At 40.4% G+C, this 15768-nt stretch overlaps 1 protein-coding gene across 2 annotated transcripts in view; it reads right to left on the bottom strand.

Annotated features, from left to right (window-relative positions):
- Positions 1–15768, bottom strand: part of myh10 (myosin, heavy chain 10, non-muscle) — a gene marked incomplete at both ends in the record, with an annotated part of 45462 nt that overhangs the window by 5676 nt on the left and 24018 nt on the right. The window contains 22 exons of one of the 2 annotated variants that reach the window (XM_079219094.1): positions 31–175; positions 760–972; positions 3114–3285; positions 4081–4204; positions 4399–4536; positions 4923–5129; positions 5378–5509; positions 6224–6332; positions 6659–6819; positions 7041–7110; positions 7198–7319; positions 7453–7646; positions 9928–9984; positions 10229–10343; positions 11362–11535; positions 11891–12064; positions 12261–12413; positions 12820–12938; positions 13697–13792; positions 14230–14373; positions 14636–14734; positions 15029–15092. In XM_079219094.1, coding sequence (XP_079075220.1) covers positions 31–175; positions 760–972; positions 3114–3285; positions 4081–4204; positions 4399–4536; positions 4923–5129; positions 5378–5509; positions 6224–6332; positions 6659–6819; positions 7041–7110; positions 7198–7319; positions 7453–7646; positions 9928–9984; positions 10229–10343; positions 11362–11535; positions 11891–12064; positions 12261–12413; positions 12820–12938; positions 13697–13792; positions 14230–14373; positions 14636–14734; positions 15029–15092 — 2982 coding nt within the window. The remainder of the gene's footprint in view (positions 1–30; positions 176–759; positions 973–3113; positions 3286–4080; positions 4205–4398; positions 4537–4922; positions 5130–5377; positions 5510–6223; positions 6333–6658; positions 6820–7040; positions 7111–7197; positions 7320–7452; positions 7647–9927; positions 9985–10228; positions 10344–11361; positions 11536–11890; positions 12065–12260; positions 12414–12819; positions 12939–13696; positions 13793–14229; positions 14374–14635; positions 14735–15028; positions 15093–15768) is intronic. The other variant, XM_079219095.1, reaches the window with a different exon arrangement.

Here is a 15768-nt window from a genome sequence, read left to right as displayed (position 1 = left end):
TGCGAGTGTAACAAGGTACGACCCACTCACCCGCTTGGCCTGCTCCAGCTGTTCAGTCACTTCTTCCAGCGCTGTGGCGTGCCTCTGTCTCACGTCCTGGATCTGAGCCTCGTGGTTTTTGGTCTCCTCATCGATGGCCTTCTTCAGCTCTGCCACCTCTTGCTCTCGCTTGGACCTGGAGTTTAGACACGTGAGAGGATAGTTAAAAAAAATAAAATAATTAACATGCAGGGTTTATTGTTGTCTTAATATGGAAATAAATAAATAAAATGTTTTAGTTTGGAACCACAGAAATAATTCCTATACAGGTTTGTAGCGTATTAGTGGCAAAGATCAAACACTAGTTAGAGAATGTCCAGTTGAGAGAATGTGTAAATGAATAATTCATAAACAGCTTTTGTTAAACCCTTTAGTTTAACACCAGTATAAAAAACATTAGAAACATGACTTGATAGTACTTTAGCATTGCACTGACTCCTGATGGGCAGGACCTGAGGCTTCCTCTTTTCTTCTTCATTGTCATAATGTATTCATAATGTAAGCCTCAAGCAAAGATGAGGAGCAGCTTCAGAGGTCTGATGAGACCACTTCTTTCTATGCTGACTCATGGGACATCACTTGATGCAATTTATCTGCTTTTGAATAGCTCCCTTTTGGAGCAACAACAACACTTTCACATATGGAGTCGTACTCCCTAACACCTGTAAACTGACTTTGTTCCCCTTTTGTAATCGCTGACAAACAGACATGAATATGTACCGGAGCTCTTGCTGAGCAGCGGTGGTATCCAGCGTGTCTTCCAGCTCCGTCTTCAGGGCCTCAAGCTCCTCACTCAGGTCCCTCTTAAGTTTTTCAGCTTTACTTCGACACATCTTCTCTGACTCCAGGTCCTCCTGAAGCTCAGCAAGGTGGGCCTGCAGCTCCCGAACCTGCTTCAAGGCGTTGTTCTTCTGCAGCGTCTCCTCATCACTCCTGGTCGGAGACATGTAACACAAGTCAGTTTTTTAAGAGTAGACCCTTATCATACAACTTAGTCTTTCACGTAATGAAGAAACACACACGTCACTTTAACATACACTTACATTAACGTTATCTGTTTGTCTGAGCACTTTATCTTATACTTGATTTAATATCATTGCACTGTTGTTGTCGTTGGTTGTTGATTGTTGTTTGTCTCATGTCTAATGTATGCACCTTCTGCCTAGAAAAATTCCTCGTTTGTGTAAACATTCCTGGCAAATAAACGGTTTCTGATTCTGAAACAACATCTCAGCCTAGACCTTCAGCTGAGGATTTCTTCTCCACTCAATCTAACTTGTATTGTCTGTTAAATGATATGTATATTCAATGAAAGGCAAGCAGGTGATGTATTTTTTTTACTTGAGATGAGGCCACCAGTGCACACAGGGTGGCAGTGTGGTGATCTATTTACTGCTGAAGCTTTCCACATAAAACCTGTGTGTGTTCTCCATGAAGATGGAAATGTTGATGAGTATGCTGATCTGTTTAAGTCCAATTCATGCCGGCTGCAAGACTCCCGTAACATTCTTCACTGACCAAGAAACCCACTGATTAGACTCACTGGATGTAATAATGATTCAGTTTTATAATTAACACAATGCCACAGTGTTGATTAAAGGCACTAATGACTCCAATCTAAAAGTAATTTCCCATAAAAAAAAAAAACATAATACAATTGTTCTCAAAATAGCTGCTAAAATCAAAATGGGGCACATCAAGTTTAATTAAAGCTTAATTATGTGGAGCTGTGACTAAACTGGTGATTTCTGCGTGTGAAATTAGTCAGACAGACATTAACCAATGAGCCCTGTAGTCTGCACTATTGGCCTGCTGTGAGGAGGACACTACTGAGAAGTCAACACTAAAATAATCTGTGATGACCTTCACAGCAACGACCTTCACAGCTGTTTACCTCATCTGCATGCAGTCTTGTGACGGATGGGAAAATGAGTGAACATAACACCAAACGTGTTGCCCAGAATATTTTTCCCACTATGTATGGATGGAAAAATCAGGATCAACGAAGGAGTGGAATGGTAAGACGCAGGTCTTCTAAAGATAGCTGCAAACATTTTTTACAATCGGGATATCTGACGGTAAAAAAAAACGGTACTCCATTGTGAAATGACAGCTGGATTTATCCCAGCTCTCTTTGATCGCTTCATGTGGAAAACTACTGCAAAGCCCATGACAGAGATCGTCAATCAACATCAATTTGACTTCACTAGACGCGGCTGCGTCCGAGATGAAAGGTCTCAGTCGGCGTTGTTGAAGGCAAACAGAGGAAAGCAGAGTGGGACTGAGGCGAGAGAAAGAGAGAGAAAGTGTGTTTGTTTGCTGAAACACCGACTGCAGCAGCTGAAGAGGACGATAGCTGCTTTAAGTCAGAGTTGACTCAGTGTTTGTTTGTATGTTCTAGCGTCTATTTTAGGGTCTTTCTATTGACTTTGAGTGCAGTTGTCATGGAAATAGGATGTACTGCACTAGTGAGAGGATGTGCGTGAAGTTGAACATCACATACCCAAAGTTAACAATACAACCAACAGTGATATTTTCCCAAACCTTTAGGTTTGTAGTGATGTGAGTTCAGAGTATGCCCAGGCTTTTGATTTCATACAAAAAACAATATCTGTATTATTGTGAAGTGACAAACTCCTGCACAGCCATCATTAGACTTCCGTCAAAGAACAATAAATTAAAAGGAATAATAGCATTTGCGTCAGTACTGGCAAGATGAAGAATTTATAGACTATTATAATACGAGTATTAAACTGGAAGTCACTAGCCCCTTCTGGTTAATCTTTTTTTCGGGCTAAAAGTTAAGTTAAGAGTTTTATTGCTATGGTGTCATATCACCCAATACTTTCCTTTCTTCAAATATTCTTAATTACCTTTCTTTTATATCTTCCCTTTTCAGTATTTGTACCATTAGGTTTCAAAATGAGTTGACTGTCGTAATGATTGTATCTTGTCAATATCCACTGTACCATCTGAAACTATCACATCTAGATTTAGTTTATCAGTGTTTTATATTTTGCAAAAGGTATCTGATGCAGTCAATTTTGACATATATTTTCATGTCCATCACTGACCTGGCCAGCGCAGCCTGCAGCTCCTCCTCCTTCTTGCTCAGTTGGATCTTCAGCTCCTCTATCTGGGCCTGAAGCTCAACAATCTGGTCCTGCAGGTCAGTGGTCTCAGCATCCAGTTTGCGTTTGGCCTTCTCCAGCTCCTGCCGTGTCTTCTCCTCCTTCTTCAAACGCTCTGAAGGAAGCCATAACCACATAATTATTTAAAAAAGAGAAAACCGTTGCCTTAAAAAGATCTCAAAAGATAAATGGGCAAAGTCACAGAGGGATCAGGTCACACGAGGTACAAAGAGGTCACAAATAGTGACAAACACCTAATTGCTAACCGCTTGACACAAATATTGGTAATCAGATTAGCTGCTTTGCCTCAATGCATGGGTGTTTTTTCAAACATTCCTACATACCTCTGCTCTTTATCAACCCTGCACTTAAATTACGCAGATTAAGGGCCTGATCCGACATTTAGCATTTAGCAGGTGGATAATGCAAAGCGCACCACACTGCCTTTTCGTTGCCCAATCAGACAGAGTGTTTTATGCAGTTTGGTGCAGCTTTCTGTTATTGTTGCAAGGACAACCACCGAATGAGTGCGAACGTTAGTTTAACACAATCCTTGAACTGTACGCTACATAATAGCTAACAGTACATTTTAAATTAATTAATACTTCTTCCGCGAAATCTCAAGTCCCACACTAAACCCTAACCTGTTGTTTTCAGTTCAGATCATTGTAACTATGGTTCGTAAAACCTTTTATTGATACTGTGCTATCTTACGTACAGGCCACTGTAACTTAAATAGTCCTTAACCCTTGTGTTGTCTTGGGGGTCAAAATGACCCGTGTACGAGTGTATATGTATGTGTGTTGATGGGTCATTTTGACCCCAAGACAACACGAGGGTTAAACTGATCCACCTAGTTGTGTGTGTTCTGGTGAATGGACCCAAAATGGCGTCAGAAACAGTAGCTTACCCTCCAGGTCCACCATCATCATCTCCTGCTTGTTCTTGACCTTGCCGAGGTTCTTCGCTTTCTCCTCTTCCTCGGTCAGTTGAGAAGTCATCTCGCCGATCCGGTCCTCCAGCAGCTTTTTCTCCTGTTGTGTGAAATCAAAGTGTTGGTTAGACTGGAAGCACAACAACTAACTGGAGGTAAAACGGTAAAAATACAATTACATTTGTATTACTCTAATATCTATCCCATCATATGCCTCAGCAATCAACGTATGCTATTCATTTGACCTTTTCTGTTTTTCTTTTGACTCATCATTTGCAGATCTAATCCTCTCACCTTGAGGAACTTGGAGTTTTGGTCCTCCAGCAGGAGAATGTCCTCCTCCATTTTCTTGATCTTTGCCTCAGCTGTCACTTTGTCCAGCTGCAGCTTCTGTCTTGCAGCTTCCTCCTCATCAAGCTGCTCCTCCAGGTCCTGCGAGAACGAAAACACACATATGCACAGATAAAGATTCAAAACCAATCCAATCCAAGAGGTTGAAATCTCAACAATGAAGTTTATAAACTCTTTAAATCTCCTCAACACTTGGCTTTAAAAAGTATTTCTCTGCAAACTAATCTGCTTCATCAGTGTGGTTTTATCACATTTGTGAGCCAAAGCTGTGACTCCAACCCTCTTCAACTTCTATATAAATAACAGAAAGGCCCTTTAAATGCTCAACTATGGACAATTATGATGGTGATTATGATGTGCATAATATTATTGAAAGGCAACTAACAGCACAGATGTTAGCATATCAAAACCAAAGGAAAGAAGTTTGTGGTACATATGTAGAAGTTTAAAAAGGTGACGATATACACCTGAATGTGTGACTGCATCTTCTTCTTCTCGTTCTGCAGGCTCTGGTTCCTCTCCTCCTCCTCCTCCACCCTCGACTCCAGGTCATGAAGAATCTCCTCCAGCTCTTGCTTCCTAGAAAGCAGACGAACTCTCATCTCTTCGGCTTCCGCAAAGAGCTCCGTCTCTGCGTGGAGCTGTTCTGCGAGAATATTCTTCTCCTCTACGAGCTGGAGAGAGGGAACAGTTATTAAGAAATTAAGTAACCTTCTTAGCTGCGATGTTGATTTCTTCAATTGTTATAATTTTGATAGAACACAATACATAGTAATTTCCTTACAAACACTTTGAGTACAGAATTAATAGCATGTAACATGAAAAGTTTTTCTGAGGCGATTGTGGCGATTTTTAGGACTACAATTATACCTTCTTGTGCACGTTGAAAATATTTATTTCCCATAATAGAGGGCCCGTTTACCTGTTGGTGTTTCCTCTCCATCTCCACAAGCTCATTCTCCACCTTGAGCTGTCTGTCCTTCACCTTTACCAGCTCCTCATCTTTGGCCTGCAGCTCCTCTTCCTGCCGGGTGACCTGCAGCAGAGGCTTCACCTGAGAGAGAGAGAGACAGAGTTGAAGTGTTCCCCAAATTAAATGCAATACTTAGAGTTGGACTGCAATGTAATACCTTTTTACTGATAATAAGGTTCCTAGTAATATAATTAATCAATGTACATGACTTGGATCCAGATAAAGCATTTCAAATATTATTAATTAAACTTTTTTGCACAAATTGACACACACCAATCATGATAGTGGTAGTAGCAGTGTTTACAACTAAGAACTTAAACTAAGAACATGACCTTCTGTTTCTTACAATCCACTGGTTGTCTGAGGCTCACTTGTCTAGATTATAGGTATATAACATCGACCAACAGCCTGCAGCAAATATACAAATATATAACTAATGTTAAAAAATATTGAAGACCTTTAAAAAATGTATTCTATACTTTTAAATAACTATGTTAAGATGTTTTAAGACCTGTGGATACCCCGCTCTAAAGAGCCCAGTGAAATAAAAAGAGATGAACTTGAGCAAGAAAGATGCTGTCTGATCAGGCAACAAATGCATTTCTCCATCTGCAAAACATGTCTCAGTTGCCATAGGAAAGTAAAAAGAAAGCTCTGATGCAGAGATTTTAGTATTCTTTATAGTCAGTTAAGTGCTCATATAACTGAAGACATTGGTTCTGCCTCATTGAGGCAGAGATGTAGAGCTGTGCAGATCTGCGTCCATTTGGTAACGTTGGCTGTCAGAGTTCTCACCTTGGTGAAAAGCCTCCACCACTGCCAGTGTCGCAGCTTCAAATAAGCAGCGCAGTTCCTCTGGAGGACCTTCAGGGCACTCAGCTGCTGCTGCTTCTTAGCGAAGGCCCTAAGGGGAGAAATGGTACAAAAACAGGCGACAAGTCAATGTCTGGGTCTAGCAGTGTATTTACAGACCAACGACCATCACTGCGTTTAGGCTACAGATGAGCTGTAGATGCACCAAACTCAGTCATGTTCCTTATTGTGCTGCTTTAGGCTCTAATTTAAAGCTGTATACACACTTGACAAAGTGTATCTGCATATATACTGCATGATGCTTTGTGTCCTCAACCACCCGTGAGAGTCTGAGCAATTGCATCACTGGCCTAAAATGCATCTTGGGTTTCCAAATGCAGATGTATATTTATAAAAACCATGAGATCTGACACTCACTTGCGTGCCAAGTATCCACGGCAAACAGACTGGAAGTAGATGATGATGTCAGTGATCTTCAGATCTCTCTCCTCCTCCAGGTGAGCCAGAACACCGGTTCTGAAGAAGATCTTACTCTGACCGATACGGAACAGGTTGGGGTCCAGCTCCAGGGCTCGGATCTAGAAAAGGCACATGAAGACTTTTTAAGAAATTACCTCTGTAGACAGGGTTATGTGGTACATTTATTTATAAATTCAATACATTTTCCTGGAAAACAGTTTGATATTATAATCAAGCAAGTATTTGTGTTAGAGTGTTTCACCACAGACACTTTGTATGCTATTGTTCCAGGGCAGTAGCTTTAAAACTGAAATAGAGCAAGAGAAAAGAAAGGCCCTACCATTCTCTCACAGGCTTGCTTTCCGTCCATGAATCCCTTGGGGATAGCGTTAGGCGTCAGGATCTCATATCTATGAACAAAAGAGAGCATTAATATCAACATTTCTTCTGTGTTCAATGGAATTACAGAGTTCAGAAAGCTTCTCCTTGTTTGTCACCTCTGTCTGAACTCCTGGAAGACGATACGGTTGGGGAAGCCCTGTCTGCAGATGCGAATCCCCTCCAGGACTCCATTACACTTCAGCTGGTCCAGAACCAGGTGAGGCTCCAGTTTACCAGCCTGAGAAGGATCAAATTCACCATTAAGACCAGAAACAATTCTGTTGTACAATTTCTGCTACGATTAACAGGTCCCTCACACTCCACTGCTTGATACACAGCTTCTAACAAATACATTTAGAATCTTTATTTACTCGTTTTTCGTGGTTGGGGATGATGCAGCGAACGAAGTTGGGGTTGGTGTTCCTCAGCGTGGCCATGAGCTTGGTCAGCGACTCCTTGTAGAGCTGTCCCACCGTACGAAACATGCCCTTTTTCGTTTTGTAGGTGGCGCCAAAGGCCGTCTCGTTCATCCCTGCCACCTGGTCCAGGCCCACGATACGGTCGACTGGTGGGGAGATGAGGAGCACTGGTTAGAGTGAGGAGACTTCATGGGGAGCAGAGACAAAAACACAGCAGCAGTGACGTAATGGAGCTACGTGAAGTGCAGATGGATGGAAAAGACATCACACGCTAGTCAAACAACGGCACTCTATAAAGAAGCATTCAAAAGTCTAGAACTACCGCTAGCTTCTGCATGGAAGATGGAGAGCGAGGCCTATCTACTCCTGATGGTCTCTACAGGACTCTAATGTGCTGTGACCCTGGAAAGAAGCACCTTTTTTACTATGATTTACTCACAAAGCCTTGAAGTTTAACAGAATAAAAAATAGAAAATAGAATTGAAAATGTTCCTCTCTGTTCTTAGTGGATGGGAGACAATGTTTGATGGCAGCTCCATGAAAGCCTTTCAACATTTTACTGTTTATGATACAAAACCTGCATCAACATATTGCGAGTAAAATCATTTATTCTGTTGTATAACTATAACTGTTCATAACCTTTTAATTAACACCCCATCAATGTTACCCATGAAAACCAGGTGACTAGTGGTGGTTAGTCCTTCTCAGTCTGTGAAAACAGTTTTATGGCGGCTAACGCTGCAACAATTATTTGATTAATCAAAAAGATGATTAATTGATTGAGAAAAAGATAAAATACAGTTTATTCAACATTAAAAATAATTGTCCGAATAACATCCTCTCTAGTTCTGCAGTGTGCTTTGTTGAGTGTGAGAGAATTACTCAAGCGACATCATTTGCATCGTTTCAGTTTGAGTTTGGAGAAGACTGGGGACTTCAAGTTTGAAAGAGCAGTGGATGTACCAATATTACTGGAAATGTAGGATTGTTTAGGAGTTTGACCTGAGCTAGAAACTAAAAGGCAGGATATCTGCATTCTGACCATTCTATCTATCAAGTCCTGCGACGTTTTGAAAGTGCAAAACTGAAAGGAGTACACCGTTAGCAGGAGACATTATTTGGTGTTATAGCTATTGTTAAAAAAATCTATAAAAATATAAACATTTGCAATTCTTCCATCTCTAAATACTTGTTTGACTTCCCTGCCAGTCTGTGGTTCTCAGCTCCAAATCCATTTGTTCAGAAAACAGGTCAACAGTATTTATATTTCCTAAAACAAAATCATTTCTTTTACAGATGGGAAATGGAGTTACGGTTAATACTATTTTAAATTCTGAGTTGGTGCTATAGTGTGCATTTAGAGCAGCAGGACGGTGTATATGGGATGGAAAACAAATTACAACAAACATGAGTCAGTGCTTTAATGTTTTTATAATATTTTTTAATCGTATTAAACTTAATTTGTTATGTTCTGCTATTTTATTGTATTATTATATTGTATATATTGAGTATTTTTCATACTTCATATTTTTATGAATAAAGTATCTATCTATCTATCTATCTATCTATCTATCTATCTATCTATCTATCTATCTATCCATCTATCTATATAATGATTAAGCTATTTAAAAAAAAATAGCTTGACAAAATGACACGGAGCATGACTTGACATGATGATTTAACATTATGTCACATATTATTATCCAACCGACTAGGTTTAATAAAAAAAACCTTTAAAAGGATTTGATGAGTCACAGACTGAGGTGATATACGGCCTGCTGTCTGGACCCTCTACGCTGACGTCCGAGCTCAGAACCAAAACAAATACCAACATCTGCTTTCAATTCCCCGCTACTGTAATCCTATCGAGGAACAAGGAAGGTGGGAAATTAATGTCAGAAAATGTTCCGTCAAGCTGCAAATCCTGAATTTGCTTGTGGATGAATCCCATCACAGAGGAGCTATGAAGACGGCTAACAGCTGCACTCGATATAACCGCTTGCTTCAGGGCTATTGACCACACAAAGATCACGAGACCCGTGTCAGCCTACAAAAATGCTGACACAAATTACAGCACACTAGTTCGACTAGAGGGAGCAGTTGACTATATTCTACTACTCTAACGTATTCAGGAATCAGGCACTACTGCTTTTGGCTGAGACAAGGGAGCCATGCAGCCTGGAAGCAAATGGGAGCCATTGGAGCTACGACAGACACAGCACCGGCTGAAGCATGGAACATACAGCCAGATCTGGGCAAAAATAGACCAGTAGCTACACTTTCAAGAAATGAACCTGCTTGGGAAGCAAGCGCTTATATTTAGCCCGCCAAGCACCTTGAGCAGCTTGGTTTCACAATCCAAAGCTGTTCATTTTCAGCTATTATTATTTTGGCCCAGGTCTGTTACGGCACGACCCAGTCATTCACCTGCCGGGTCATCCAGACTAGTGTCATAGAATGAAGCCCTTTGAATGGTCTGAATCTCTACAACACAGAGAAAGAGACAGGGAGGGAGGGGGATGTTAAATTAATTCTTAGAAATCATAAATGTATCGGCCTGGGACAACAAGGCAGACAGCTGTGGTTAGTAGGTTTGAGTGAGAGACATTTTGACGTGCTGGTAAACAGGTACATACATAATGAATCTTAAGGGTGAGTATCCATAATTGATTTCTACTAGTATCTAGTACTGTTTCAAAGGGTCAGAGATAAGACGGTGGGAGCTTACCGTCTTTCCAAAGCTCAGCTATAAATTTGTCGGTGGACTGATGCAGAAGAGTGGCCACATTGTCATTCAGAGGGTCCATGTTCTTCATTAGCCACTCATCGGCTTTGTAGTCCACCTGTAACATCAAGTGGTAAAACATAAATTACACAATTATCGTCTGACTGCTCTCCAATAGAATACAAATCTAAACAAACCCAAAACAAAATAGATGCCATTCTAACATTAAGAAACTTTTTTTTTAAAGAAATCTTGTATAAGAATCTAAAGCATGTCAATTAGCATTTCTGTACTTACTGTTAGTTATCGGCAAATTACTTTGTAGCAAAATAAATTGTAGCATACAATGTCATAGATAGGCCAAAACATTTTTTTTGAAATATATAATTAATCTGTGACAGATTTCATTTAGATATTATTAATTATTAATTTACACGAGCTGTATGAATTGGGTTATCACAAGATGTTAATTTTTATGTGTATTGTCTGAAAATCTTGGTTATCATTCTTAAAAATCCAGAACTGGCAGGGGTCTAATCAGAGGTTTGTCCTACTTAATATAATTTAATGCGTATTGCACCTTGGGTGCTAAATCTTTTCATCAATAACAGTTGCATCAATATGTATTTCTACACAAGGCGACCTAATTCAAATACTGACTTACTATACCGGACAGGCCACACCTTATTGTGGTGATTCAGACTGCACACGTGAGGCAATATTATTTTGTGCATACCCATGTTGACAACATTTACGACATTTGGCTTCACGGCGCGGAGGATTTTTCTCCACAGCAGCTGTTCTTAAAGTTTGAATCTCTGGGTTTTTGACTGACTGTCCACATCAAGAAAAGCAGATGTGCAACTCAGTAGGTCTCCTGTTATTGCATAACACCACTCACAACGTCCAAATCCACTCCAACACAATGCTATTTAAATCAAACCAGGACACGGTAAAGCTACAACCTTCAGTCAACTTTTAATTGTTTTATATTTTGCTATTATTTCCAAGGAAAGACTCAATTTAATTTTCCTTATGAAAACCCGGCAGTGCACTTCCAGTGTGAAAAGAAAAACACATCAGCAGTGTATGTCGACAGATGTATGCGATTTAAAAAAAGATCAAATCGAGCGTACCTTGCCAGCGTAGTGGAGAATGCAGAAGTCGGCCTTGTCTTTGAGTTGGCGGGGCTTCTGGAACTTGCTGTGTGTTCCCTGCTCCTGGATCAGCTTGTCCACAAAGCTCTTGTCTGTGGCCTTGGGGAACCAGCACTCTTCATCCAGCAGAGCCAACACTCCTGGAGGGTTTGCCTGAAGGAATATCAACACTAAAGGCTTCAGAGGCAGTGAAATGTAACGACACAAGCAACAACTTTCAAGTCAAGTTTTGTGATCAGGAGGGTTGTGATCAGCGTCTTAAACCTTTAAGGCACCAAGATGCTCTAACAACAACTTTTTCTCAGTGCAGATGTCAGTAAGTTGTCTTTTTAATTTAGGTAGAACATTGTAGCATGTGGTTAAAAAGAATTGTCGAGTGAACATTGTTATTTAGTTGCTGGATTGTTGGTCAGCAGAGCTGAATAATTCAAGATTAAGTGGAAAAAATAAGAGTTTAAAATAAAAGTTGAATTCTTTTCATGGATAGAAGCAAATCATTCACACTGACCGGCCTCTCAATGAGGTCGATGCAGGGCTGCAGGTCGAGGCCGAAGTCGATGAAGCTCCACTCGATGCCCTCCCTCTGGTACTCCTCCTGCTCCAGGACGAACATGGTGTGGTTGAAGAGCTGCTGCAGCTTCTCATTGGTGTAGTTGATGCACATCTGCTCAAATGAGTTCAACTGTCGTAGCGGAGGAACACGAGGAAGAACAATACTTTCATTGGAAATGGGTTTAGATGTCAAGAACTCCAAATCTCAAATGCAATCAAAATGAACATTATCGTCAACTGTATGAAACAAAAACATTTCCTCCAGCCACAACTGGACAAACTGCCTTCTTTAAAGATTATGACATTTAAAAGATTTTAATCCAAACCTGGAAGATCTCAAAACCGGCGATATCCAGGATGCCAATGAAGGAGGCGCCCTGTCGCTTGGTTCTGTCCAGGGCTTTGTTAATGCGATGGACCAGCCAGCGGAACAGGCGCTCATACGTTGCTTTAGCCAAGGCCTCGACAGCAAAGTCAGCCTGGAGGGAGAGAGAAAAAAGGAGTGGAAAATAATGGTGAGACAATATAAAGAGATACAGAGCTGATAGTACATCAGTATGAAGCAGACACGCTTCCAGTTGTGATTTGTGATTGAATCTTTCATCCCAAAATACAGCTTGGGACTCTCCTCCTGGTTTACTGTATACAGGCTTGCACCATGTTCTAACACAGTTGCATTCATTTGTACTGAAACAGACTTTTACTACCGGAAACCTGGATGTGATGAATAGAAAACTCTTCCAACTGCGCAACTCTCCATAATTAAATTATCTAGCACTAAAATAGACTGCAGTTGTTGCATTGCTTTACGATAGATCATCGTTAGTGTAATTGAGGATATTAGTGAGGACCCTAAGAGGATAAACATGGCGTTAGATAACTGACCTGCTCTTTAGTCTGCGCTTTCTGGACGTAGTCTCTTCCCACTTTGATCCTTGGGGACAGGATGGCTCTGGTAAACTCCATAACATTCAAACCCAGCAGATGACACAGCTTCTGAGCGGCTGGGAAACGAGAGATGGAAAAAGCGCATAATAGGGGGGAAAAGTTTATATAGATGAGAATTAAAAGAGGCCACAGTAGTAATAGTATATTTGACCCATACCTGTGTGTTCCCAGTATTACTTTAACACTTGGATCCTAATCATAATAATCAATATTAAATAGAAACTAAACTGATTAATTGTAAGATGTATCACAAATCTTTCAAAGATGTTTTATGATGAAGTGTAACGAGGAAAATGTCATATTTTACATGGCTGAAGCTTGTGGAAAAGTCGAAAAAAGCATGACCCGGTCTAGATCAGCCAAGTCTCACGACTAAAAAAACATCTGCTTCAATCCTGGATTCTGCTCGCCGCATTTGGACTATCTGGCTGAGCTGCCTCACTGGCATTCGGCTCCTTCTCTCTCCCTGCCTCCCTAATTTAAGTGCCAAATATGCAGTGCCACATGCGGAGGAACTGGAAGACTGTGCCCCATTTCCTTCAGGAGTAAATCCTCATAATAATGTGGCTTAATGGCAGGTTGACAAGTCTTGGGGAGAGAAAAGACATCAATCACCAGTCCCTCTGTTCTGTGGATGAGGTCGCAGTGTGAGGGAGGCAGGAAAAGAGGAGGACAGTTGAAGTATATATGGGACTAGGAAGAGGAGGAGAATAATGTCTTGACCTGTGAGCTCCAAGCGACGATGTTATGAAGCCGATTTAAAAGCATTGCTAACTGTGTGTGTGTGTGTGTGTGTGTTTGTGTGTGCACCTACCAGTATTATCAGGCATAGAGGCTTGGTCAGAGTTCCTCTCTTTCTTAAAGTTTATGTTACCAAATTGAAGCACTGAGGACACCACCTTCAACATGGCTACAGATGTAAAGAGAAAAACAATATCAATATTGTAAAACATCACTTTATCATGATTGATTTCAACTTACTCTCACTGGACATAATCAATTAAAACAAGAAACATTTAACCCATATGTGTACCTGTGTTCATCGTTTTATTTTATTTTGGTGCATGCAAAATATGTATAAGTATCTTTACATTAAAATCCCTCTCTTTTATCTTCCTGTAAAACATTACTCAAGACTAATCCTGCACTCATGAATTCATGATGTTCAGTTCACTCTGAGATACTTCACATTACAGAAGCTTAAGTTGCTCTAAAATGCTGTCACTTTCTAAAACCAGAAAATCAGAGGGACCTTAAGAAGCAATCTTCTTCTAAAGTAATCTAAAACTGACCAAGTGAAAGCGACCTCCTTGAGAAACTGCTATGTTGATGTTATGGCAAACATACCCAGAATCTCCTCATGGCCGAAGCTCATGATGTGCATGGCGTCCATGGTCTCCTGGAAGTTGTCTTTGTCCTGCTGACCCGGGATTGTGACGTTACCGTTGGACAAGAAATGGTAGTGGTTGAATCCTTCCAAAAGCAGGTCCGCTGAGGGGAGAAATGTGCTTAGATCTTTGGAAGAATGATTAATATCTATTTTTTTATTTTATATAAAGTCTAAGTAAGGACTATGTTTTATTGGAATTGTTGGCAATTGTTGGTACAAATATGAATTTTATAAATGATATTGTTGAGCTAAACATTACTTATCTTTTAAATAGTTAACATGCCAAAATCAGGCCGGTCTAGATTAATGACAGACAAAGGGAGTAAGAGGTATCTTGATCGTATAAAAGCTCAGTTTACTTACATTTGAGGTGCTCTCCAGCTCCAGCCAGCAGCTGGTAGAAAATGTGGAAGGTGCGCTCATCTTTGGCTTGACGAATAGCTCTGGATTTCTCCAGTAAGTCTGACACATAATGATCAAAGAAAACTTTTCTTTTTTTGGTGGGTTCAGTTTGATGTAGAATCAAAACTTACAGTCACGTATACAGTTACTGTATATGTGAGACTCTTCCTTCACCTCTTGTACAGGTCTAATTGGTTGAGAATTCATACGATTTAAAAAATAAGTTTCTGTTTAAATGTTGCCAATTCCATGATAAACATGTGTGTGAGACTCCTGGCGAGCCTCTTTGTAAATATATCAGCTACAGTGACTGAATCTTAGTCAGTTCTAGTCAATCGTTTCAAAACAGGATACAGGTTTCAATATTGGCTCCAACAATGTATCCGGTGACATCAAAGTTGATCCGGATGAATTTCCCCTGCGAGAAGAACACAAGATAAATGCTCACAAAGTGCACAAGACAAGATATACAGAAATGAATCGCCCACATTATGACTCTGTTGTATCACAAGCTGAGTCTCATGGTGAGGAGCGCCTGATAAGTTTGATGTACCATAAACATTAACACTGATACGTATCATCTACAGAATAAATTACATTAAATGCATCATGTTTTATACAGCACAAAACAATGTTCAAAAATAAGCACCAGTAGATTTTAGTATTTTGGATACAGGGCCTAAGGCCTACAGAACTGGTCTGTTTATGATCAAGTAAAAACTTCAGGGCAACTAGCAAAGCTATCCAGCACTCATGCAGAAAAAGTTTGACCAGGGTCTATTTATGAGGCAACACAGTTAGTACTTAAATAATAATGCCCCTTGATTTGACAGATACTACAGTAATGCTTAAGCCAAGATCTTTTATGTTACTATTAAGAGGTCTGCTGAGTGGAGTTGCCTCCAGTCTGAAACGACCGAGCACATCAAAGGCATCGTTGATGACGAGCAGGCGCCTGTGTCCGGCTGCATGACCTGTGTAATGGCTTACAGGAAAATTCGGATAATATAATTACTTTTAATCTGTTTTACCTCTGCTTATCGTCACAAAGACGAGAGTAGACTTTGTGAGCTGCACCGTACAAATGCAGCTCT

The sequence above is a fragment of the Taurulus bubalis genome, assembly GCF_910589615.1.
Source record: "Taurulus bubalis genome assembly, chromosome: 6".
Lineage (NCBI taxonomy): Eukaryota > Metazoa > Chordata > Actinopteri > Perciformes > Cottidae > Taurulus > Taurulus bubalis.
The sequence above is the reverse complement of the archived record's forward strand: the minus strand, read 5'-3'. Positions and strand labels throughout refer to the sequence as shown.